Here is a 23,718-nt window from a genome sequence, read left to right as displayed (position 1 = left end):
ACTCATGAGGGCTCCACCCTCATAACCTAAGAATTTCCCAAAGGCCCCACCTCCTGATATCATCACTTTGGTGATTAGATCAACATGTGAATTTGTATAGTGACTATTATAAGTGCCACCCAACCAATTAGTGGATTAGCCCTAAACTAACCCACAAACATTCAGTCCATATCAGCAGGCCATATGTTCTCTGTTGCAGTGATTCAACTGCCTTTGTAGTGAGGAAGCAGCCACAGGTGATAAGTAAATAGATACGGCTTTTTTCCAAATTTCCAATAAAACTTTATTTGTGAAAACTGGCAGTGAGTCAGATTTGGCCCATGGGCAATAGTTTGCAGACTCCTGGTCTATACTGTATGAATTGAATTACATAGTGATAGAGAGCTTCTAACAGTGAAATTGTAAGCCAGTTGCTCTCAAAATGTGGTCTCAGGGCCGGCAGCATCAGCATCAGCATCCTTGGGGAACTTGTTAGAAATGCAAATTACTGTGCCTCATGCTTGACCTACTAAATCAGAAACTCTAGTGGTTGGGGCCCTGCAATTTGTTTTAAGCAGCCCTTCAGGTAATTCTGATGCACACTTGTTTGAGAACCACTGTTGGTTTTTAATTTAATAAGATTATTTTTAACAAACACTGTGATGCACGAAGATTTGTAAGTATATATATGGCCATTGCAAAAACATGTTTATCTTCATTGTTGAACTTTATAACAGAATTTAAAATACCATTCACAGTAGTGTCACCTTCAACAAAAAGAACTTCCAAAAGCTTTACTTTGATTCCATGAATTGGGTGGAAAATTTTTAATTATTATTGGAATTGACTGATTTTCTATTTGAAGTATCTGACACTGATACAAAACTGGCATTATTTTCTATTTGTGAAGTATTTCTATTCTTTTTTTTTTTTTTTTTTTTTTTTTTTTTGCAGTACGTGGACCTCTCACTGTTGTGGCCTCTCCCGTTGCGGAGCACAGGCTCCGGACGCGCAGGCTCAGCGGCCATGGCTCACGGGCCCAGCTGCTCCGTGGCACGTGGGATCTTCCCGGACCGGGGCACGAACCCGCGTCCCCTGCGTCGGCAGGCAGACTCTCAACCACTGCGCCACCAGGGAAGCCCAGTATTTCTGTTCTTGATACCACACATCAGCAGCTGCTGCTTTACTCCTCTGACATGCATAAGAAACCGTAGAATGAAAAATGAGCGAATTTAATTGAGAAGAATAATTGTATAATCTAGATCAAAAGTTATACGTGAGGACTTCCCTGTTGGCACAGTGGTTAAGAATCCGCCTGCCAATGCAGAGGACACAGGTTCATGCCCTGGTCTGGGAAGATCCCATATGCCACGGAGCAACTAAGCCCGTGCGCCACAACTACTGAGCCCGCACGCCACAACTACTGAAGCCCACGCGCCTAGAGCCCATGCTCCGCAGCAAGAGAAGCAAGCCACCGCAATGAGAAGCCCGCGCACCACAACGAAGGGTAGCCCCCACTCGCTGCAACTAGAGAAAGCCCGCACGCAGGAACGAAGACCCAACGCAGACAAAAAAAAAAAAAAGTTATACATGATAAGAAAATGGACTTCCTACATTGTACAAGATAAATCATCATCTTTCACAACTAAAGATCCCTCATGCCGCAACTAAAGATCCCGCATGCTGCAATGAAGATCCACGTGCCGCAACTAAGACCCAGCGCAGCCAAATAAATATTTTTTCAAAAAAGATAAATCATCATCTTCTGACACAATCTTCTACTTTAAAAATTAGCAGTTATTTTGAGATGCTCATGCCACTTGTCTTAGTCTGTTTGGGCTGCTATAACAAAATAACATAGACTGGGTGGCTTAAAAAACATTTATTTCTTACAGTTTTGGGGGCTGGAAGGTCCCAGATGGAGGTGCCGGCATATTCGGAGTCTGTGAGGGCCTCTTCCTGGTTGGACAGCCTCTTTTTGCTGTGTCTTCACATGGCTAAGGAAGAGATCTCTAGTCTCTTCCCCTTCTTCTGAGGACACTAATTCCATCACGGGGGTGCCACTCTCACACCTGATCTAAACCTAGTCACATCCCCAAGGCCCCACCTCCCAACACCATCACTTTAGGGTTAGGGTCTCAACATATGAATTTGGGGGGGATACAGACATTTAGTCTGTAACACCAGTTCAGGTTTGTGTTTTCTGCTTTTCATGTGGCCGGTGGTGTTGTTACATTCCCCATGGTAGATGGTAAATGTTAACGGATATACTACAAGCAAATGATACGTTTATTATCAACTTTCTTGAGAAATGGAAATCTAGTATTTAATATTTGATTAGCTAGGCATCTGGCCTTTCCGAACTGACAATTGCTTTGGCTCTGATCCTTTGGCTAACCCTGTTAGAATAATAGCTGTTCTGTGCTGATGCGCAAAGCCTGAGAAAAAAGCCTAGGTTTATGCTGAGGTTGAGGGAAAAAAGGATTCTCCCTAGAGGTTCCCCTCATGTAAAGTTATATTGCTATGGCTTGTTGTTAAAGGGATTGGTACTATGGCCTGAAACTGAACTTAATCTGAGAGCTTTTGAGTATTTTGTCTGGCATACAGTGGTGATTCCCTTACTGAACTGCCTTGTTGATTAGTGCGTTTAGAATTATTTCCGCAAGGTGCAAATGCTTTGATGTGCTGGTTAGAAGCATTCATGATCCCTATGGAATTGCCTCCATAAATTCAGCAGAAAGCGTTAAAGGGGATTGCCTGTATTCCAAAGTCTTTACAAGTCAAAGAATTGTAACAGTACAACATACAGGAGAGAAAAAAGTACCCTCCTCATTCAAGGATTGCTACAATGCTGTCTCTCAGTTTAATAGCCTTATCTCTGAAAAGAGACAGTTGTGCTTGGCAAATCATTGTGGACAAATGGGGTTTAAGTAAAAAGTGGCCACTCTTGCTCCATCAGCAGTGAACATTGGTGATTGAATTGTTGCCACTACTGGCACTTGGTATGTGACCCTGGATTTTGCTGAAGTCTTCTTTTCTTTCACCTGGCAGTGTATGCAGTACACATTCTCTTCCTTTCACTGGGTTATTTAAAATTCACCTGTATTATTTCATTAATTGGGCAAAAAACCACTTGTACAATAATATATGCTAATAGATGTCCAAACATCCCATTACAATAATGAAATTAAGCAGTATATTCCGATAGTGACCCCCTCATTGCATGCTATCCAAACACAGCTGGATAAAAATGAACAGGTCTCAAATGAGGACAAATCCAAGCCATATCCTTTAAGTAATCTTTATGTGGGGCTATTTAAGTAGCTTCCAAAGGCATTTCACAGCTTGTGTAAGACAAATTATTACCTCATGGCCCCCAAACATGAAGGATAAAGCCTAACATTGCGATACCTGAGGACAGCACATTCTAACCTGGAAATTCTGTTAAATCTTCTGTATCAAGGTATCAGATAAACATCTGAATGTGAAAGGAGCCTCCTAAAGTAAAAAAGCTTTGGAAGTGTTCTAGATGGCAGCAAATCAAGCTCTTCTTTTTATCCCATTCAAACCCCAAAGAATTATAGGTATTTATAATAATCACATCACTGCTTAGAGGCTTTGGCATTTAGACACTGCTGGTATTTGTTGTCCCCTGAACTTTGAACTTGATCCTTCTGGTGCACAGTGCATACCCTTTGAGCTAATCTATTACTAGAGGCTAATAAAGAAATTGTCTTATTTAAAAGGAAGCTCTGGGGACTCCCCTGGTGGCGCAGTGGTTAAGAATCCACCTGCCAATGCAGGGGACATGGGTTCAACCCCTGGTCCGGGAAGATCCCCCGTGCTGCGGAGCAACTAAGTCCGTGTGCCACAGCTACTGAGCCTACGTTCTAGAGCCCACGAGCCTCAACTACTGAGCCCACGTGCCACAACTACTGAAGCCCACGTGCCTAGAGCCTGTGCTCCGCAACAAAGAGAAGTCACGGCAATGAGAAGCCCGTGCATCACAACGAAGAGTAGCCCCTGCTCTCAGAAACTAGAGGAAGACCGCGGGCAGCGACGGAGACCCAACGTAACCCAGAATAAATAAATAAATCTATTTAAAAAAAAAAAAAAGGAAGCTCTACCCGCTGTATAAAATAAATAAATAAAAGGAAGCTCTAATTCTCCAATTCAACATTCTCATCCTTAATAAGTTCTTTCTGAATCAAAACCATGTAAGTTGGGTCATGTCCAAAAAAGAATTATTGTGATGTATTAGAAGATCCAGTCAAGGACAAAGCCTGGTCCTTAGGTATTTTCATGAATACGCAGTTGTCCACCCTATAGAGACAGAGAATATCTCAACTTCTGCTTTACCCAGATGAATGGCGCTATGGATCCTTAGGTACAAGACTTGTCCAGTGATAAGAAAGCACGATTCAGACAGTGGAGGAATGTAGCCTCCAACCATGATGGTAAACTAATTGGTTTTTAAAGTTATTTTAGTTTTACCTATTCTCATGGGGAATGTATCTCATTGTGGTTTTAATTTGTGTTTAGGAATAATGTAAATCTTTAACAACCAGGTTTATCGAGGTATAACTTACATACAATAAAAGTCACCAATTTTAAGTGTGTAGTTGGTCCCTTATGCCACTTTGTAGTCAGTTACATTCCTCAAACTCTGCTCCTAGAAACCACTACACTGCTTTCTGTCACTATTAATTTGCCTTTTCTAGAATTTTATAAAAATGGAATCATGTAATACATAGTCTTTTGTGTCTGGATTCTTTCACTTAGCATGATTTTTTTTTTCCCCTGCCACGTGGCATGTGGGATCTTAGTTCCCCGACCAGGGATCAAACCTGTGCCCCCTGCAGTGGAAGTGTGGAGTCCTAACCACTGGACCGCCAGGGAAGTCCCATAGCATGATATTTCTGAGATTCATCCATGTTGTTGTGTATACCAGTAGTTCATTCCTTTTTATTGCTGATTATATCATATTCCATTGTATGGGTATACCACAAGTTAATTGGTTGTTTCCGGTTTGGGGCTCTTGTGAATGAGCTTACATAAACATTTGTGTGTAAGTATTTGAATGTATGATTTTATTTTTCTTCGGTACACATCTAGAAGTGGGAGTGCTAAATCATATGTAAAGTGTATTTGTAACTTTATTTTTTAACATGCCAAAATGACCTCTGCTTACAGGAAGATGAAATAGACATACTTTTCCTTATTCCTCCTACTAAGTACAAATAAAAACCCTGGACACCATGCATAACACAAACATGAGAAGACTCTGAAAGGCAGAAAGGAGAACCCAGACTAGCTAGGGACCTCAGTACCCAAGGAATGACAGAGGTGAGTTTCCTAAGTTTTCTTTTTCCTTATATATCCCAAACTCAGAGCTGACAAAGCCAGCAACCTGGAAATGCTGACTGACATAGACAGAAAAAGCCCCAACAAAAGCCTGCTTTCTCTAGCCAAAGAACTAGGAAAGGGGCATCCTGGCAAGACAGAAAAGTGTACTCCAGCCAAACGTCGTAGAATAAAAACTGTGGCCTCCCTTACTATCACTCATGCCAGCAAATACTGAGAAAAGAAGGAAGTGGTGCAAAAATTTTTCAAGTGCTGAAAGAAAAGAATCATCAACCCAGAATCCTATACCCAGCAAATATGTTCTTCTGGAATGAAGGGGGAATCAAGACATTCTCAGATGAAGAAAAACTACAACTTTGTTGTCAGCAGATCCACACTAAGTGAATAGCTAAAGGAAGTTCTCTAAACAAACAAACAAACAAATAGAAAATGAGGAAAGAGGGAATCTTGGAGCATCAGGAAGGAAGAAAAAACATGGTAGCAGAATACAGGTAAATAAAATAGGTCTTCCTTCCCTTAAGTTTTCGAAATTACATTTGATGGTTGAAGCAAAAATTGTAACACTGATGTGGTTCTAAATGCATGTATAAGAAATATTTAAGACTACTATAAACAGAGGAGAGTGAAGGAATGGAAAGGGAGTTAAGGTTTCTACACTTAAACTTGTAAAATGATGCCACCAGTTGATTGTTGCTCTAGAGCAATCTTAAAGAGCAATACAGGTACTTCCCTGGTGGCGCAGTGGTTAAGAATCCATCTGCCAATGCAGGGGACATGGGTTTGATCCCTGGTCCGGGAAGATCCCACATGCCATGAAGCAACTAAGCCCATGTACCACAACTACTGGGCCCGAGTTCCACAACTACTGAGCCTGCGTGCCTAGAGCCTGCGAGCCACAACTACTGAAGCCCACATGCCTAGAGCCCATGCTCTGCAACAGGAGAAGCCACCACAGTGAGGAGCCTGTGCACCACAACGAAGAGTAGCCCCCGCTCGCCGCAACTAGAGAAAGCCCGCGCACAGCAACAAAGACCCAACACAGCCAAAAATAAATAAATAAAATAAATAAATTTATATTTAAAAAATCTATACAAAGAGAAATACTCAAAAACACTGTAATTAAATCAGAATATAATTCTTTAAAAAATGTTCAGTTAACCTACAGGAAAGCATTAAAAAAAAAAAAGAAACAAACGTAAAACTGAGACTAAGGAATTCCGTGGTGGTCCAGTGATTAAGACTCCATGCTTCCACTGCAGGGTGCCTGGGTTCGATCCTGGTCGGGGAACTAAAGCCATGTGGTGTGGGGGGAAAAAAAAAAAGAGAATAAAACAAAACCAAAAATAAAATGTCAGACTTAAGCCCTAACTTGTAAATAATTACATTAATGGTAAGTGGCCTAAATATATCATTTCAAAGACAGAGCTTAGTAGAGTGGGTTTTAAAAAATGACCTTACGGGCTTCCCTGGTGGCGCAGTGGTTGAGAGTCCGCCTGCCGATGCAGGGGACACGGGTTCGTGCCCCGGTCTGGGAAGGTCTCACATGCCGCGGAGCGGCTGGGACTGTGAGCCGTGGCTGCTGAGCCTGCGCGTCCGGAGCCTGTGCTCCGCAACGGGAGAGGCCACAGCAGTGGGGGGCCCGCGTACCGCAAAAAAAAAAAAAAAAAAAAAAAATTGTTATTGGAGAATTCAACACCCGTCTCTTAACAACAGGTAGAACAACTACCAGAAAATCAGCAAGGATATAGAAGAACTCAAAGGAGTCATCAACCAGCAGATCTAATCAACATTTATAGGACACTCCACCTAACAAAAATAGTATCTTGCAAGATGTTGCTACTGAGGGAAACTGGGAAAAGGGAACAAGGTATCTCTTTGTATTATTTGTTACAATGGTATATGAATCTAAAATTTTCTCAAAAATTAAAAAGTTTAATTAAAAAAAGGAATACGTGGGCTTCCCTGGTGGCACAGTGGTTGAGAGTCCGCCTGCCGTTGCAGGGGACACGGGTTTGTGCCCCGGTCCGGGAAGATCCCACATGCTGCGGAGCGGCTGGGCCCGTGAGCCATGGCTGCTGAGCCTGCGCGTCTGGAGCCTGTGCTCCACAACGGGAGAGGCCACAACAGTGAGAGGCCCGCGTACCACAAAAAAAAAAAAAAAGGAATACTTGTACTTTTCTTCTCATTTAAACGTACAGCTGACCCTGAACAACGTGGAGGTTAGGGGTGCTGACCCTCCTCACAGTCGAAAATCTGCATATAACTTGTAATCAGCCCTCTGCATATGAGGATCCTCTGTATCCATGGTTCCCTCTTCTGCACCAGAGATTCTACATCCTCAGATTCAACAAACCTTGGATTGTGCAGTATTGTAATATTTACCATTGAAAAAAATCTACGTATAAGTGGACCTGCGTAGTTCAAACCTATGTTGTTCAAGGGCCAACTGTAGTCAGAAGGTTATACATATTAACCTTATACTCAAGAGATCTGTATTTAGGATGTACACAACGTAATCTGAGACTTAAAAAATTCTATCTTGATTGATTCAGGCAAAGGTCATCAACAGAGGAAACCATAAGATGAAAGACCCATGGGAACTTTACAGCGGGGGGAACAGGTTGACACCACATGAACCCACTGCTTGCTCTCAGCATTATTAGGAGTGAGTCAACCATGCTGTCTGTGTCTCCCTGATGTGATGCATCAGGAAGTACACAGTACCATTGATGCAGCATTCTTACAAAAAATTAAAAAAAGGTGCGCTAGAATATAATCTAGCCGTTAGCACTACCTTCCATTTGACAGAAAGTATGAGGAACAAGTTAAATGAAACTATGACTATGCAAAAAGAATGTGGGACATGCTATAGCACAACTAATAGGTCTCTTCCATAAGCAAATGCATAAAAAGGGGTGAGACTGAAGTTTAAAATAGACTTTTGCAATATAACAACCAAATGTAATGTGTAAACCATGTTTGATCCTAATTCAAGCCAACTGAAACTTTTTTAAAAAACAGGGATATTTGAATATGGATGTGGTATTAAGTGACACAAAAGAATTGTTCATTTTTTTTAGTGTGACAATGGCATTGTAGTTATGTAAGAAATTGCCTGTTATAACACATGCACGCTGAAATATGTTGGCATAAATAGTATCTCCAGCACAACATTGAAGAAAAGGGGTAAGAGCAGATATCATTGACTGGTTACCAATCTTAGGGGGAAAGTTTTTTCACTATTAAATATAATGTCAGCTATATGTTTTTTGTATATGCCCTTTATCAGTTTGGGGAAACTCCCTTTTCTCAGTTTTTTTCTTTTTTTTCCCCCTTCTTTCTTCATGAATAGGTATTGAATTTTGTTAAACGCTTTTTTGGCATCAATTGCGATGATGATATGGGTTTTCTTTTTTGGTCAGTATAGTAAACTATATTGATTGATTTTCAAATATAAAGCCCACTGTATTCATGGGATGAAATTCACTGAGAAGTGATGTATTATCCTTTTTATATATCACTGTATTCGCTTGGTCAAAGGTTTTTATATGTAGGTTCATGAAGATTAATGGGGTTTTTGCTGAGTCATACAGTAATTGTATATTTAACTTTATAAAAACTCAGTTATCTGTTTAAAAGTTATCTGTATTGTCTGTCTCAGATAATTGTTTCAGGTGTAAAGTATTCTTTGAGTTTCCATTTTGAATGTGTTTGGACTAAACAAACAATAAACTACTGATATCTGCAGTAAAAATAATAATAATAATAATACTTTCCACCTGAAACTCACTTATCTGACAAAGTCTTTTATATTCATCCTCGCGTTTACCATTTCCAGCACTCTTCACTTTTTGTGTGTGTAAATCCAACTTTTCTTCCGTCTAAAGAATTTTTTAAAATATCTTCTATAGTGAAAGCTGGCTACTATGAATTCTCCCCAACCTTTGTCTGAACGAAGTCTTTGCTTTCCTTTTTGAAAGGTGTTTTCGCTTGGGTATAGGATTCGAGGCTGACAGCTCTTTTCTTTCAATACTTAAATACTGACGCGGGCTGGAGCCTTTGGCAAGTCCTGACGGGAGGACCACAGAGCCGACTTCTGGGGCCGGCAAGGTGGTGGGACACCCCTGAGGGCACCACCCCTGGGCCAAGACATCATTTTAGGACCTTTAGCCCTTAGGAAAGCCCCCTCTGGAAGAACACGTGGACCCCAGGACAGCTCAGGAGCCAAGTCGAGGGAGGTGGGGAGCCGCAGGCGTGAGAGGCGGGGGCGCCGCGCAGCCTTTCGCCGTACTTCCCTTGCCCCGCCCCTCCGCGCGCTCCGCCCCCAACGCCGGTGGGCGGGGCCCGATCCCCTCCTTAAAGCGGTGGCCCACCTCATCGAGGGGCTAGTGCTACGGTCGGCTGCGTTCCAGCGGGCTATCGCAGGCCCCCCGCCGCCGCAGTGTCCCGGCTGCTGTCGCCCCCGCAGGCAGCCTCTGGTCCCCCGGGCCGCCCAGGCACCGTGCTGGGCGCCATGGACATGGGGCGGCCGTGCCCCTCTTCCGGGAGCGCGGCCACACCGATATAGACACGGCCCTAGCGTACGTCCGAGAGCATCCTGGGAGGCCTGGGGCTCCGGCTGGGCGGTGGCGACTGCAGAGGTAATTCCTGGCACCCAGACTCCGTCCCCCTTACCTCCCCCGAGCCATGCACCGGCCGAGGTCAGGACCGACAGCTTCGCCCTCCTGCCGGGGCGCCGACCTCCACTGGCCACCCCGCAACTCTGTGAACACCCCGCTCCTCAGGCCCCGTGCACATCTAGCCCCGGACAGCCGGACAGTGCTTTGTCTTGACTCTTTTCCTCTCCTTTTCCCTCCCCTCAGCAACGTCCCAACCCTGGTCTAGTCTGGAACGACTTGGCTAGCCCCTCTCGGGGGGACTGAAAACCGAGTCTGGCGCTGTGCAGCCCCTGCCTCCTTCCCCTTCCCCGCAGGTGCCGGGTGCGGTCCTGATCTGCAGGAATCCTGCCCTTATGGCCCTGGCACTTACTGGCATAGTCCCAGATCAGGCTTCGGAACCGGCGGGGATCTGCTTCCTCGTTGCTCTGGGCTGTAGACTGCTGCGTGGAGCTCGGGGTGCGCCGTTCAGTTGGCAGTGCCTCCCGCTTCACCAGGGTGGCCGCGCCTGGGAACCGCAGGAGCTATAGGCAGTAGCTGGGATGGGAGAGTGGGGGTAGTATGGTGTCTAACTGCCCTCTCTGTGCCAGCCTCCGTCCAAGGCCATAGAAGGGAAACTGACACTAACCCACTCCAGGGAACTCAGAGTCTAGAGATGGGAGGGGACACTGAAGAACACTAGGAAAACGGAACGTCAGACCTTAAAGAACTGCTAGTTTTCCAGGGGGAGTAAGAGGAGAAAGGGCATTCCCGGCTGCGCGGGTGGGCAGTGAGTGTGCAAAGGCAATGAGATTTGGCAGTGCTGAGGGTTTTGGAACAGGCAGACCTAGCTAAGTGGAGGGTTTGTGTATGGGGGTAGGGGGACATCTGTCATCAGTCTGATGCCATCTGAAATGTTTATAACGTGCCTCACAGGGACATAGTGAGGGCTCAGCAATGTTAGCTGTTACTGTTAGTAGTAGTAGTAGTAGTAGTATCATTTGCACCATGTACCATCTTTTACTTTGAGGTCCTCGGAGTGAAATGATTCACAGCACAGATCTGAAACAAAACAAGAATGTGCATGCATCTCATATGCTATCTAGATCACCTGACTGCCTCTCTGTGACAACTCTGGTCTTCTTTTTTTTTTTTTAATTTAAATTTTTATTGAAGTCTAGTTGATTTACAATGTTGTGTTAGTTTCAGGTGTACAGCAGTGATTTAGTTATATATGTATAACTAAATATGTATATACATATTCTTTTTCAGATTCCTTTCCATTATAGGTTATTACAAGATACTGAGTATAGTTCCCTGTGCTATACAGTAGGTCCTTGCTGGTTATCTATTTTATATATATTAGTGTGTATATGTTAATCTGAAACTCCTAATTTATCCCAACCCCTTCCCCCTTTGGTAACCATAAGTTTGTTTTCGGTCTGTGAGTCTATTTCTGTTTTTTTTTTTTTTTTTGCGGTACGCGGGCCTCTCACTGTTGTGGCCTCTTCCGTTGCGGAGCACAGGCTCCGGACGTGCAGGCTCAGCGGCCATGGCTCACGGGCCCAGCCACTCCGCGGCATGTGCGATCTTCCCGGACCGGGGCACGAACCCGTGTCCCCTGCATCGGCAGGTGGACTCTCAACCATCTGCGCCACCAGGGAAGCCCCGGGCTTTCTCTAGTTGCGGAGAGCGGGGGCTACTCGTCGTCGCGGTGCGCGGGCTTCTCATGGCAGTGGCTTCTCTTGTTGCAGAGCTCGGGCTCTAGGTGCGCAGGCTTCAGTAGTTGTGGCATGTGGGTTCAGTAGTTGTGGCACGTGGGCTCAGCAGTTGTGACTCACGGGCTCTAGAGCACAGGCTCAGTAGTTGTGGCACACGGGCTTAGTTGCTCCACAGCATGTGGGATCATCCCAGACCAGGGCTTGAACCCGTGTCCCCTGCATTGGCAGGTGGCTTCTTAACCACTGCTCCACCAGGGAAGCCCCCACCTGGGATTCTTAATGGGGGTGGGGAGAAAAGTATTTGATTAACTCACTCCTGACTCACACAGGTGGCACAACACCAGCCTTTTCTCAATGGGTTATTTCTCTAATGGAAATATCTTGCCTTTCCTTCCCTGGGGCCCCAGTTGAGGCCTCTTGCTCTCTTTCCTGAATTCCTGCCGCAGCCTCGCCATTTGCCCTGTTTCCAGACCTGTCCCTGAGGTTTTTGTGTGTGCTTCATTCAGCGTCATCTTTCAAAACTGCAAAGCTGACAACTTAGCTCGCTGGCTGAAAAGTGTTCAGAGTCTCCCTGTGGCCCCCTGAAGTCAGATTCTAAGGGGTGCACTCAGGGCCCTTTGTATCCATCTGGTCTGTGGTGGCCCCTTCTCTTGCCTTGTGTGCCCCGTGGACCTGGTGTTCTAGATCCATGGGGTCGCAGGCATGGCTCCTCACACGCCACGTTCTTGCCTCTGGGCGGCCTCTGACTGGCCCTGGAGATTCAGATTCTAAGAAAGCCTTCCCTGAACTCCAGGACTCCTCTCCCACCTTGTGCTTATCCCGGCCTCACTTACTCTATAGTGGCCCCTTAGACTGTGCGTCCTTGATGGCAGGGACCCACTGCTGGCCTTCCTCATCCAGCCCTTAGCGCCAGGCGTGGCACACCCAGTTGTCTGGTAAATAGTCATCGTAATAACATTAGCAGCTCATAATGAGTAAATCTATCAAAGTTCTGATCAATCCTTGGGGCCTCCTGACAAGATATCACTCAATTTACAGCTGAGGGGATTGAGGCTCAGAGAGTTTAAATAACTTGGTTAGGGTCACAGAGCTCGAATTGGCAGAGCTGGGGTGTGAACCCAGGTCTGTCTCTTAACCGTTACACTAGATCCTCTCCAGCGTTTGGTAAACTGACTTGGACTTCCATTTCTCTCCTCCCAAAGTGAAAATCACCACCAAGGCCAATCCGGGGGGTGAAAAGTCTCTGAAACCTGACAGCCTCTGGTCCCAGCTGGAGACGTCACTGAAGTGGATGCAGTGCCCCCGAGTGGACCTCTTTTACCTGCACCTGCCGGACCACGGCACCCCCATGGAAGAGACACTGCGTGCCTGCCACCAGCTGCGCCAGGAGGTGAGGGCGGCCCCCCCAGCTCCTCTCCTTGACCTGTCGTTGCCCAGGAGAGTGGAGGCTCCAGGGCTGTCCCAGAGCAGAGCTGGGGACAGACCCCACTCCCAGGGTCCCCTGCCAGTCTCTCCTTCCTGGTGTTCTGGGCTGCAGTGGGTTCTGACCTTGGCCTCTCCCCCGCAGGGCAAGTTTGTGGAGCTTGGCCTCTCCAACCATGCCACCTGGGAAGTGGCCGAGATCTGTACCCTGTGCAAGAGCAACAACTGGATCCTGCCCACCGTGTACCAGGTGAGGCCGGGGCTGCAGAGGCCTCTGTCTCCTGGGTGCCTGCTGATCCCGGGTCCTCGCGGCTCCCCCTCCCCGTGCCCTCTCCATACCAGCCACTCCCCTGCTCACAGCCTGTAGATGGCTCCCAGGTACCCTCAGCCTGGCAAACAGGCGCCTGCTCTCTCCGGCTCTGGCTCCCCTTCCTGCCTGCTTCTCGCTCTGCAGTCAGCCTGGAACACTCCTCCCTGCTCTCCCTGGAAGGAGTGCCCAGGTCTCACTTAGATGCCTCTTCCTCTGGAAGCCTTTCCTGACAGCCCAGAGGAGCCTGAGATCTCAGGTCCTCCTTTTCTCCTCCTCATTCATTCGGCAAATGTTTGTGCTGCCAGGCAGTGGTCACAGAACTTACTAGTGTGTTACGATTGTCTCTTTGGTTGGTTGAATGTTTGCTAACACTCTACCTCACTATTAAATCTCTGAGTGCAGCCGCTTTGTCCTTTGGCTTGTGGATGGAAATCCAGTATCCAGGCCGTAGGTGGTGCTCAGAAATGTTGGCTGAAGGGATGAATTTTCCTTGGGCGTGAGCCCTCTCCACCAGTGCCATTAAGTATCTGCCTGATTGTTAAGGTCTGCACTTAGGTTCTCCACAGGAAAATTTGGGGTCCCATGCGCCCTCTCCAGCTGGCCCTTCTGCCTGCAGGGCATGTACAACGCCACCACCCAGCAAGTGGAGACAGAGCTCTTCCCCTGCCTCAGGACTGAGGTTCTACGCCTAAAACCCTTTGGCTGGTATGGGGTGTGGGCTGCTGTGGGGACGGGCTCACCCCGGGTGAACGGGTCTTCCTGGCCATGTTTCTGCTTGTTCCTGACCCTGGGGATGCCTGGTCCCAGACCTGGGAAGCAGGGAGGGGTTTGACAGGAGGCTGGGCTGGGTCCTCCATCCCTCCGGGGTCCCCCACCATCACCCCCACTTCCAGTCCAGAGCAGCCTCTGGGAGCAGTGCCAGGGGATCTGATTACAGCCTTCCCGCAGGGGGCCTGCTGACCGGCAAGTACAAGGATGGGGACAAGGATGGGTAACAACCTGTGGGCCGTTTCTTTGGGACCAATTGGGCAGAGATCTACAGGAATCGGTGAGCTGGGCATGGGCTGCGTCAGGGTGGGAGGTGGCGTGGGTCCCCTTAGTCTGCAATGGGGAGTCCCTGAGGCTGCTTTCTTGGTGGCCAGGACCTCTCCCTGTGCTCAGACCTTTGCCCCTAGATCCCTACCAGCTTTACTGAGAAATTTACCCCTAAAATTTCGCCAGTGTCTCTGGGGAGTGATTGGGGGCCTGGATTGGGAATGCGAAGAGCTCTGGACCTCCCACCAGGCCTGTGAGGCTATGTCTTTTCCCTGGGAAGAGCCTACTCCCTGCCCACAGAGGGAGAAGAAACCTTGGATTGGAACTTGGGATTCCTGGGGCTTGATGCTGGCCTGTCACCTGGGGCAACTGAGTCTAAGTTTTGTAAACTCTTGGCAATAACACTGTCATCAATGTCTAAAGTTATAGTTGAACATCTGTTGGGACTAGACTTCTTCCCTTTTTTTCATTTTTGCAAGTTTGAAAAAGTTATCAAAGTAATACATGCCCACAGTTAGAAGCAAGCCCTCTTCAAGTCGCACTCCTCCAAGGTGATGCTTTTTAATTCCTACAGTTTTCCTTCCCTCTGGCATTTACTGTGAGATCTCTGATGCATACACTTTACTGCTATTCCTTAATTTATCAAATTTAGACATTATCTGTGGACTGCTGGAAAGTTCCTAACCTTTCAAGATTTATAGAAGCTGAGTCTCCAAGGCTTCAATGCTAGTTTTGTTGAAATGGCCCAGGACTTTTTTAAATTAATTAGTTAATTTATTTTTGACTGCGGTGGGTCTTCGTTGCTGCACGTGGGCTTTCTCTAGTTGTGGCGAGTGGGGGCTACTCTTTGTTGCGGTGCACAGGCTTATCATTGCGGTGGCTTCTCTTGTTGCGGAGCACCGGCTCTAGGTGCACAGGCTCAGTAGTTGTGGCTCACGGGCTCCACGGGCTCAGTAGTTGTGGCACGTGGGCTCGGTAGTTGTGGCTCATAGGCTCTAGAGTGCAGGCTCAGTAGTTGTGGCACACGGGCTTAGTTGCTCCGCAGCATGAGGGATCTTCCTAGACCAGGGATCGAACCTGTGTCCCCTGCATTGGCAGGCAGATTCTTAACCACCGCACCACCAGGGAAGCCCCCTGCCAGGGTTTCTGATTGTCTGGCCAGGTTTAGGAGCCATCGCTCTAAGCAGTGTCTCTCAAGGAGCTCATCACACCACGAGCGAGCGCTTAGGCCTCACCCCTGGAGGCTCCTGGTTGATAGTTTTCACCTTCTCTGCTCTACTTAGTTGACAGAGCACTGCAGGTCCATCATCTCCTTTACATTTTGCACTCACCACATGGGGCTGGCTCGGGGTGTTTCCTCACTGAGCAGATAAGTGAAGGCAGGTGACTGAGCCAAGGCCAGAGCTGGGACTGGAGCCAGGACTTGTCCTGTCTGTGACCCGGGGCACAAAGGTGTGGTGCTATGGACACTCCTGGTTCCCAACTTGGGGAGTTGTGTCGTTCGCATCCGGTAAGCATGTTCAATGCAAGGATCTTGCCCACTGCATCCCCGCTGCTCCTACCACTGGGTTGAAATCACCCCAGTGAGGGGCCCAGAAATCCACATGCATTCTGCTGCTCAGGGAAACAAAACCTCCATTTGAGATGGTCCCTCAGTGCCTCAGGGACCAGTGACCTGCAGGAATCCCAGCGTCCTGACCCGTGCCACCCTCTCCACTCACCCAGCTTCTGGAAGCACTACTTCGAGGCTGTTGCCTTGGTGGGGAAGGCCTGCAGGCTGCGTATGGCCCCAGTGCCCCCAGCATGACCTCGGCCGCCCTCTGGTGGAGGTACCACCACTCCCAGCTCCAGGTAGGAAGGAGGAAGTGAGAGAGGGCTGCGTGATTATTTCATGATTTCTGGATTATTCCTTTTCCTTTTCTGAAATGTCTCCATGGCCCAGGTCTTTTGGGTGGTATTCCTGTTCTTAGAGAAGTTTATTAAGTGTCACATTACAAACACTACTGGCCCTAGTAAGTATAATTATCCCAACTTTACGTATGAGTAAACTGGCTCAGAGGCCACTTCACCTAACTGTGGGTACATGAGATAGGGCAGAAGCTATGTGTGATGCTGAAACCTACATTTTTTCAGCATTAGCATTTATCTGCCTCTGGCTGCCTGCTCTGCAGAGGCCAACTCCATGTCCCTGGCAGGGCTGCCCTCTCCCTGCCATCCCACTTTCCCAACAACTTCCTCCAACTTGGGCATCACATACTAATGGTGCCTCTTTCTTGAGCCCCTGTTAAGTGCTAGGCCTGAAACAAACTTTATGAAATTTTAGGGAATTCCCTGGCGGTCCAGTGGTTAGGACTCTGCGTTTCCACTGCAGGGGGCATGGATTCGATCCCTGGTTAGGGAACCAAGATCCAGCATGCTGCAAGGCACGGCCAAAAAAAAAACCTCCCACAACCACCCTGCAAAGTAAAGGAAGCCTGAAGCTTAGGGAGGTCACACGACTAACCCAAGCCCTCCAAGCTGCCGAGCAGCAGAGGGGAACTCGGGTCTGCCTGCGTGCGTCTAGGGAAGCAGGGCCGTAGAGCTGTTCGAAGGCAATGTAAGTTCGTGCGGAATAATATAGGGTGTAGACGTCGGATTGCAGGTCTTGGCAGGGGCAGGGTGGGAGTGGGTGTGTGTGACTGGGGTCACTGTGGCGCGCTCGTGTGTTGATATCTGGCCGTCTCCCCTTGCAGGGCGTTCAGGGGGACGCAGTCATCCTGGGCATGTCCAGCATGAAGCAGCTAGAACAGAACTTGGTGGCTGCTGAGGGAGAGCCCCTGGAGCCGGCCGTCATGCAGGCCTTTGATCAGGCCTGGCACCTGTCTGCCCATGAATGTCCTAACTACCTCCACCAAGCCTAGTCCTGACTTGGGGTGGCAGAGGACACACTCCACCTATCACCTCTTTTATTCTCTCAACCAGTCAGTTCTGACTTTAAGCTGCTTTACGTAGCTAGTTCTTTCGTCACAGTCCCAGTTCACAAACTGTTTGTTTGTCTCCTATGTTCTTCTTAATACTCCCAGTTGCCTTCATCATGTAAAAAGCCCAGGGCCTCAGGCATTTCCTGTCTGAGTAAAGAGGCACTAACCTGGCTGGAGCCAGGCCCACAGTGAATCTGGTGAATCTGTTTCCTCTGCAGCCTGCAGGCTGTTTCTCGTCCTCCCACAGGCTTGGTGAGAAGGGGGCAGGAGTAGGGATTAGTTTTCAAAGGGCAGAGGCGGTGGGAGGGTCTCCCAGCCTCCTGCCCTAAACCCAGTGTGACCTCTCAACATCGGGGCTGCAGGTGGCCCTCATGCTTCTACACGCGACAGAAAAGAAGAGAGCCATACACCCTGAGGTAGATTTTCTCCCGTTCAGAATTACCTCATTAAATACTTATAAACAGAACAATCTGGGCAAAAACCTACCACCTGAAGCCACCACCCAGAAGCCTAAAACCTCCCAGGATGCAGTGGAATGTTTTTTACATCCATTCAGTTTCGGCAGTGGCTTTATTTTTGCTTTAGCCAACACGTCCTGTCTCCTGGTCATCCACAAGTTTCTCGGCCCTGGTTTTGGGGGTTGCGGGTGGGAAAGAGAATAGAGAGTAGGGGTAGGAGGGCGGCAGGCAGGGTGCCTGTTTTCCTCAAACAAATCCCAGTTTCAAGCCAGGGGCGCTGAGGGCCAGAGGAAAGGAGAAGGCGGTTCCTCTTGTGCTCCCAGGGCCGCCCGGCCAGTGGTCACACAGGAGCCAGTGCTGGAAACTGGCTTGAGGTGAACTAAGAATCCTGGGGGTCCAAACCAAAGCCCAAACCCAAGGGTTTTTTCCTAGAAAAGTCCCTTTTGGAGGAGACACCCTGCTGTCAAAGTTTCATTATTTATAGGATAGCCTGTCCCTGTCACCCTCCCTTGTGTGCATCCACAGCAAAACACACGGCAGCTCCCCCGAGAGGGCTGCAGCAGTCTCACGCCGTCCAGTCCAGACAAGGCTGGAGCAGGCCCGGAGGTCCCGTCCCAAGTGCACGTCAGCTGTCGTCGTCTTCCTCTGATTCTACTTCCGACTCGGGCGCGCTCTCTGGCAAGTCATCTCCCATCTGCTGGAACCTTCCGGACTCCGCGTCCCACACGTACTTGATGGTCACCTTGAATTCGGCCATTTCATACCTGAAAAGCTTCTGCCAGAGGTGAAGGGACCCAAAGGTTAGGAGGAGCGAGTGGGGTCAGAGGAGTCTGCGGCCCCTCCCGCCGCAGCTGTGGACGCCCGGGGTGGAGGGAACTCACCAGGACACGGGCCTGCTCCGGGGTCAGCACATCACCCTCCTTGCACACCTCGTAGTCGGACAGCAGGGTCACCACACCTACAGAGAAGGGGGCCCCCAGGCAGTTACTCTGGCACAGAGGCCTGTGCAGGGCCAGAGGAACTGGGCCGGCCCCCTGCCCCCAGGCTTCCAGCAGCACCGGGGCAGGGGTTCATCAGTGAGCATTCAGCCGCCCAGGAGGGTTTTTGGGGGGCAGTGACTCCTCCTTCCTTCCTTGCCCTGTAACTGCTGTATTCTAGCTGTAACTTACTGTCCACATTCACCCCAGCTGTCAGGCGGGCGCTGTTAGTCCTGTTTTCATATGAGAAAATGGAGGCCGGTAGAAATTGGGGGTGAGGGGGGAGTTGTCTGGCTTGGAAACCTGCGCTCTCGGCCGCTCGGCTGTGACCTTTCTGCTCTGGGGACGCCCCTGTACCTTTCTTGAGGGCCGTGGGCAGGCCCAGCTGCCTCAGCTGTGGCTCCATGGAGTGCGGGAACTGCTCCAGGGGCCCCGGGTCCAGGCTCACGGTGAAAGTGGCTTTGTTCCCAGCTCGGGCGTAGTCCATCTCCGTGTATTTCGTGAACCACCTGAGGGGAAAGAGAAGTGGCAGGAGGGCAGGTTTCCGCCTGGGCCTCGCCTCACCGCCCTTCCTCCTCGGCTCAGCCTGGAGATGCGAGCCCGGGAGAACAGAGACTCCGTAACGGGATTCCAGGAACCAGGAACCAGGTTTTACTCAGTGCCTCTACTGTACAAAGTCCTGGGCTATTCCCTCCCCGGAGACCTCGTCAACCTTTCCCTTCCCACCGCTCCTCCAGGGCACTTACTCGTTCACTTCCTCCTTAGTGCGATTGGTGAAAAGGAGACCAACTTCACCCCTCAACTTCTTGCTGACCTACAGAACCAAAGTGGGGTGGGGTCGGTCACATTAGAGCAGCGGTTCTCAACTGGGGACCATTATGCCGGCCCCGCCCCCTCATCTGGCAACACGTGGACATTTTTGGTCACAGCTGGAGGGGGGCAGCACTACTCCCTGGGTCTGGAGGTTAAAGGAGAACCGAGCTTTAAGCCCACCCCGGGCCGCCAGATGGCTGCAGCGTGCATCATGTGACAGCAGCGGAGAAGGCAGCCTGGCCTCGGCCCCTCCCTGTGAGGGCCAGAGACTCACCTGATGCAGATTGTCTTTGTACTCGTCAGATGGGCTTCGACCCAGGGCCACCATCATCACTTTGTTTTTGCCAAAGAACATCCTACAGAGAAAAAGAGGGGTCTGTGAAGGAAGCGCCCCACCCTGCCCTCACTTCAGTGCAAACCAGCTTCAGTCCCCGGAGCCCGAGCCAAGGCCCAGGCTGTTTTGTAGCAGAAGGTGTGGCCAGAGGCTCCACTCTTCCACACAGCCCTGCTCACTTTGTCGCCAGCCCAGGGTCCCTCTCATTATTTTCCTGCACAGACCCTGAAACTCACATTCTGTCTCAGCCCACTGTGAGTGCGTCTGGATATGTGGAAGGGGCCTGTTTAATGGTCTGAACCAGAACGGGTGGGATGTTCCTTAAGGGACCAGACCCCAGGGTTCAGGGACAGTTAAAAAGCGCCCTTCAGCGGGGATGGGGGCGTGGCACTTTGTCCTTATTAAGGCGCCTCCTGTGACGGAGGTCACTGACCGCCCCTGTGCTTTGCAAGCAGCCTGGCCCCTCCGCACTCGGGCCCTTCTCCCACTGCCCGCTCACCGGCTGTGCTTCCAGGCACTGCGGACATCCTTCAGCTTGCTGTTCCTCATGTTGGCCACGGAGAAGACGAAGAGGTACTTGTATGTGTCCACACATTTCCGAAGCTGCAGGACAATTCATGGGGCTCTGGAGTCCAAGGGGCAGCAGGGGTTGGGCAGTACTCTGGCCTCAGGTGGGAAAGAGACTGCTCCAGGTCTCTTACAACTGAGGATGTTTAGCGCCTCTAACCTGGTTGTTTCCTCCTTGCCTCAGCTACTGAAGCCAGGATGCTAAGTACAGGGGCTGCCCTGACGCAAAGCAGTTGTGATGGCAAAGTGCGGGGGAGGCTGAGCCACGGGTCAAGAGCCCACCGTCTCCCCAGGTTTCCGACTTACGGTGGCCACCACTGCAACTGACCACTTCTCTTTGTCCAGTAATTGCTGGCGATCTAGAAACCTAGCTACACTAGGAAGTCTCCTGCTTTATGGAAACATGTAAAGTCTTGTCATTTAGTCATAAGGGGAGGCGGCTCATCAGCCCTGCGGCGCCCACGTTGCTGGCTGCAGCCACGATGAAGTGGTCTCAAGGAAAATGGCATCTTCGTGCTGGAGGAAACTCCGCTCTCACCCAGCCTGCAGCCTGATGCAGTGCAGACACTGGCTTGGTGCATTTACCCACACTTGGTAACTCCCTGGCTTTTTTTTACATCGGGCAGACTAACAAATCTCTGCAAGCTTCAGTTACCAGACCGCAAAACAGCGATAACTTCCCCTCGCATCTACCTCACGGGGGTGCTTCACACGTGAAACAGCGCCGTGCAGGGCACAGTAAGGGCTCAATCAAGCTGGAAACCATCACTATGGGAGTTTTTATTGGTGCTGCTGCTGGAGGAGAAAGGGCTGGATCAGCACCTTTTTTTTTTTTTCCCCCCAAACAGTATGTTTCCCTGACAAACAGCCCTACACACACGTTTATAAACCAAATACAAGGTCTGGAAAAATAAAAAGAACACGCTCTTACCTCTTCTATCAAGTTCTGTTTCAGTTCTAAGCCTTTCTTGGCGGTTTTAGTGAGGGAGACTAATACAAAGAAGAAAAGGAGGAGATGATGAGAGGCAAATCTGGATGTCGCGGAGACTCTTTCTTCCCCCCTTTGGTAGCCCAGCTGGACCAAGCCAATCTGAGAAAAGGTAGCAAGGCTTTTGTGGACACCACTTCTGGCATGCAAGGCTACTCCCAGGGTCCCCAGAGTGCCTGCTCGCTACTGTTCCCGAGCCTGAAGGTCCCTTCCCACCTTTCCTGTTACTCAGACAAACTAGGTATTCCTTAGCTCCCCTGAGGTGAAGCGAAAACTCCCTACTGAGGAGTGGAGGCTCTGGGGGCCCTGCCAGTGGCTGAGCTAGCTGCTGGCTGAGGCGCGTCCCTGTGCTGCTGTGGTACACAGAGACCATCTGTGGCTGCTCTGGGCTGGGGACTGTATCTCCTCTGCTACACCCTGTCTTGCAGTTTGGACCCATGGATGCAGCAACGCGTCTTTGGGGAAGGACAAGCACCTCTTCTCCAACAACAGCTGGGGCCCAATTTGCCCCTTAACCAGAAGGGTTTGACATTTGCCAGATCTGACCAGGGCTCCCTCCACAGAACCCAATCATTCCACAAACGCTTAACAGAGCATCAAATGCAAAGCCCTGGGTCCTAGGAGGAGGCCGCTTCTTATTCATCCTGCTGGCACTCAGTCAGTCCCTCTTCACGAAGCACACATCTAGAAAGGTAATCACGCCATTCAGGGGCAAGTGCAGCACAGGAGGGCAAACAAAATACAGTTGTCCATTTTCCAATATTTCCACTGCTACAACTGTGGACCTAGCCAGCACCATGCTCTCTTGGATTACTGCTAGTCTCGCTGCTTCCACCCCTGCACACTGCCCCCACCTTCCCTGTCTATTCTCAACAAAGCAATTATGGTGATCTTTTTAAAAGTAAAGTTGAACCCCATCATTCTCTGCTCGAGCTCTCTCCTCCCGTTTCACCTGCGTGTGAAAGCCAGTTCCTTGCAAAGGTCTTTCAAGCCCCGCACACTCTGCCCAATTCCCTCTCCCTCCTTTTTGCTCACTCTGCCCTGGCCACGCTGGCCTCTTGCCCCAGAACATGTCAAACATGCTCCCGCTTCAGGGCCTTTGCCCTTCGTGTTCCCTCTCCTGGGACCACCACCCTTCCAGGTTAACTCCATGGGTTGCTTATTTACTTTCAAGTTCCTGCTCATTTGTCATCTCAACAGAGGCCTTCTCTGGCCACACTGCACAAAAGAACATCAACTTCTCTTTCTCTCTTACTCCACGGGACTTACCACTATCTGAATTTACTGATTCGATTTTCGGTACCTTGGGAGGATATACTTCCCATAACTAAAATATTAAGCTTGATGAGGGCTCTAGGCCTTCCTTGTTGTAACTGCTGAATCCTTCGACGCCTAGAGAGTGCCAGGTCCCTCTCTAATTTGTTGAGTGAATGTGCTAGAGAGCCGGAGTGAGAGAGACTCACCATAGTAGAGGCAGTCAGGAATACTCTCCTAGGAGGTATCCTACGAACTGCCAACTGAGAAAGAGCCAGCCATACAAAGACCGGGGCACAAGCATGCCAGACAGAAGCAACTTCAAGTACATACTTAGGGATAAACCTGGGTTGAGGGGAAGGCGGTAGGGTGGGGGGAGCGCGGAGAGCTAAGACAGATGGGCTGAGGTAGGAAAAGGTGGGCCAAGGCGAGATCGGGCGCGGCCTGGGTGTCCAGAGGCTGTTCCCCGACCAGCCGGCCTTGGACAAACTCTGGAGGCCTGGCAAAGCAGTCTCCGCTCCCTGACCCGACCCGGCTCCAGCCCCCACCCCCGTGCTTCCCCCGCGAAGCCCCTACCGCAGGTGACAGCCAGCCCGCGAATTCCTCACCGGGTCCCAAGACCCCCTTTGCCCACCTTTCTTGTCGCGCTTGGATTTGGGCATCGCGCTGCAGCCACGTGCGGCGGAAGACGGTGCTGCCTATTAGGACCTCGGCGGCGCTGGGGCCTCTGGGACGGCCCTCGGGGGCTGCCCTTGCGCGTGCCTGACCCAATCTGCGCTGAGGCCCGCCTCTCCCTGCCCCGCCGCCGCCTGCGCTCTCCCTCGAGTCTCCAGAGCGACTTCCCGCGCGGGCGGGGGATCCCAGAGTCCTGGACGCCCCACCGAGAGCTCCCCGTGCGGTTC

The 23,718-nt window shown here is 49.8% G+C and overlaps 1 protein-coding gene and 1 pseudogene across 2 annotated transcripts; one reads left to right on the top strand and one right to left on the bottom strand.

Annotated features, from left to right (window-relative positions):
* The first annotated feature begins 5,817 nt into the window (after positions 1-5,817).
* LOC137220238 (aflatoxin B1 aldehyde reductase member 4-like) lies at positions 5,818-17,618 on the top strand (annotated as a pseudogene).
* Positions 17,619-17,976: 358 nt separating this feature from the next.
* Positions 17,977-23,629, bottom strand: MRTO4 (MRT4 homolog, ribosome maturation factor). Of its 2 annotated transcripts, XM_067722292.1 has the most exons (8): positions 23,451-23,629; positions 21,506-21,564; positions 20,507-20,610; positions 19,948-20,029; positions 19,607-19,674; positions 19,218-19,369; positions 18,765-18,841; positions 17,977-18,658 (listed from the first exon to the last, which is right to left on the bottom strand). In XM_067722292.1, exons 1-8 carry the CDS (start codon positions 23,476-23,478, stop codon positions 18,509-18,511), a joined length of 720 nt encoding a protein of 239 aa, XP_067578393.1. In that variant the 5' UTR covers positions 23,479-23,629; the 3' UTR covers positions 17,977-18,508. The 2 variants fall into 2 exon arrangements, with proteins under 2 accessions (XP_067578393.1, XP_067578399.1); XM_067722298.1 differs by lacking the exon at positions 23,451-23,629 and having other exon boundaries at positions 20,507-20,632; positions 21,506-21,570.
* Positions 23,630-23,718: the final 89 nt, after the last annotated feature.

This window comes from Pseudorca crassidens, chromosome 2, assembly GCF_039906515.1.
Source record: "Pseudorca crassidens isolate mPseCra1 chromosome 2, mPseCra1.hap1, whole genome shotgun sequence".
Taxonomy (NCBI): domain Eukaryota; kingdom Metazoa; phylum Chordata; class Mammalia; order Artiodactyla; family Delphinidae; genus Pseudorca; species Pseudorca crassidens.
Note: the sequence above shows the minus strand (reverse complement) of the source record. Positions and strands in the feature narration are given on the sequence as shown.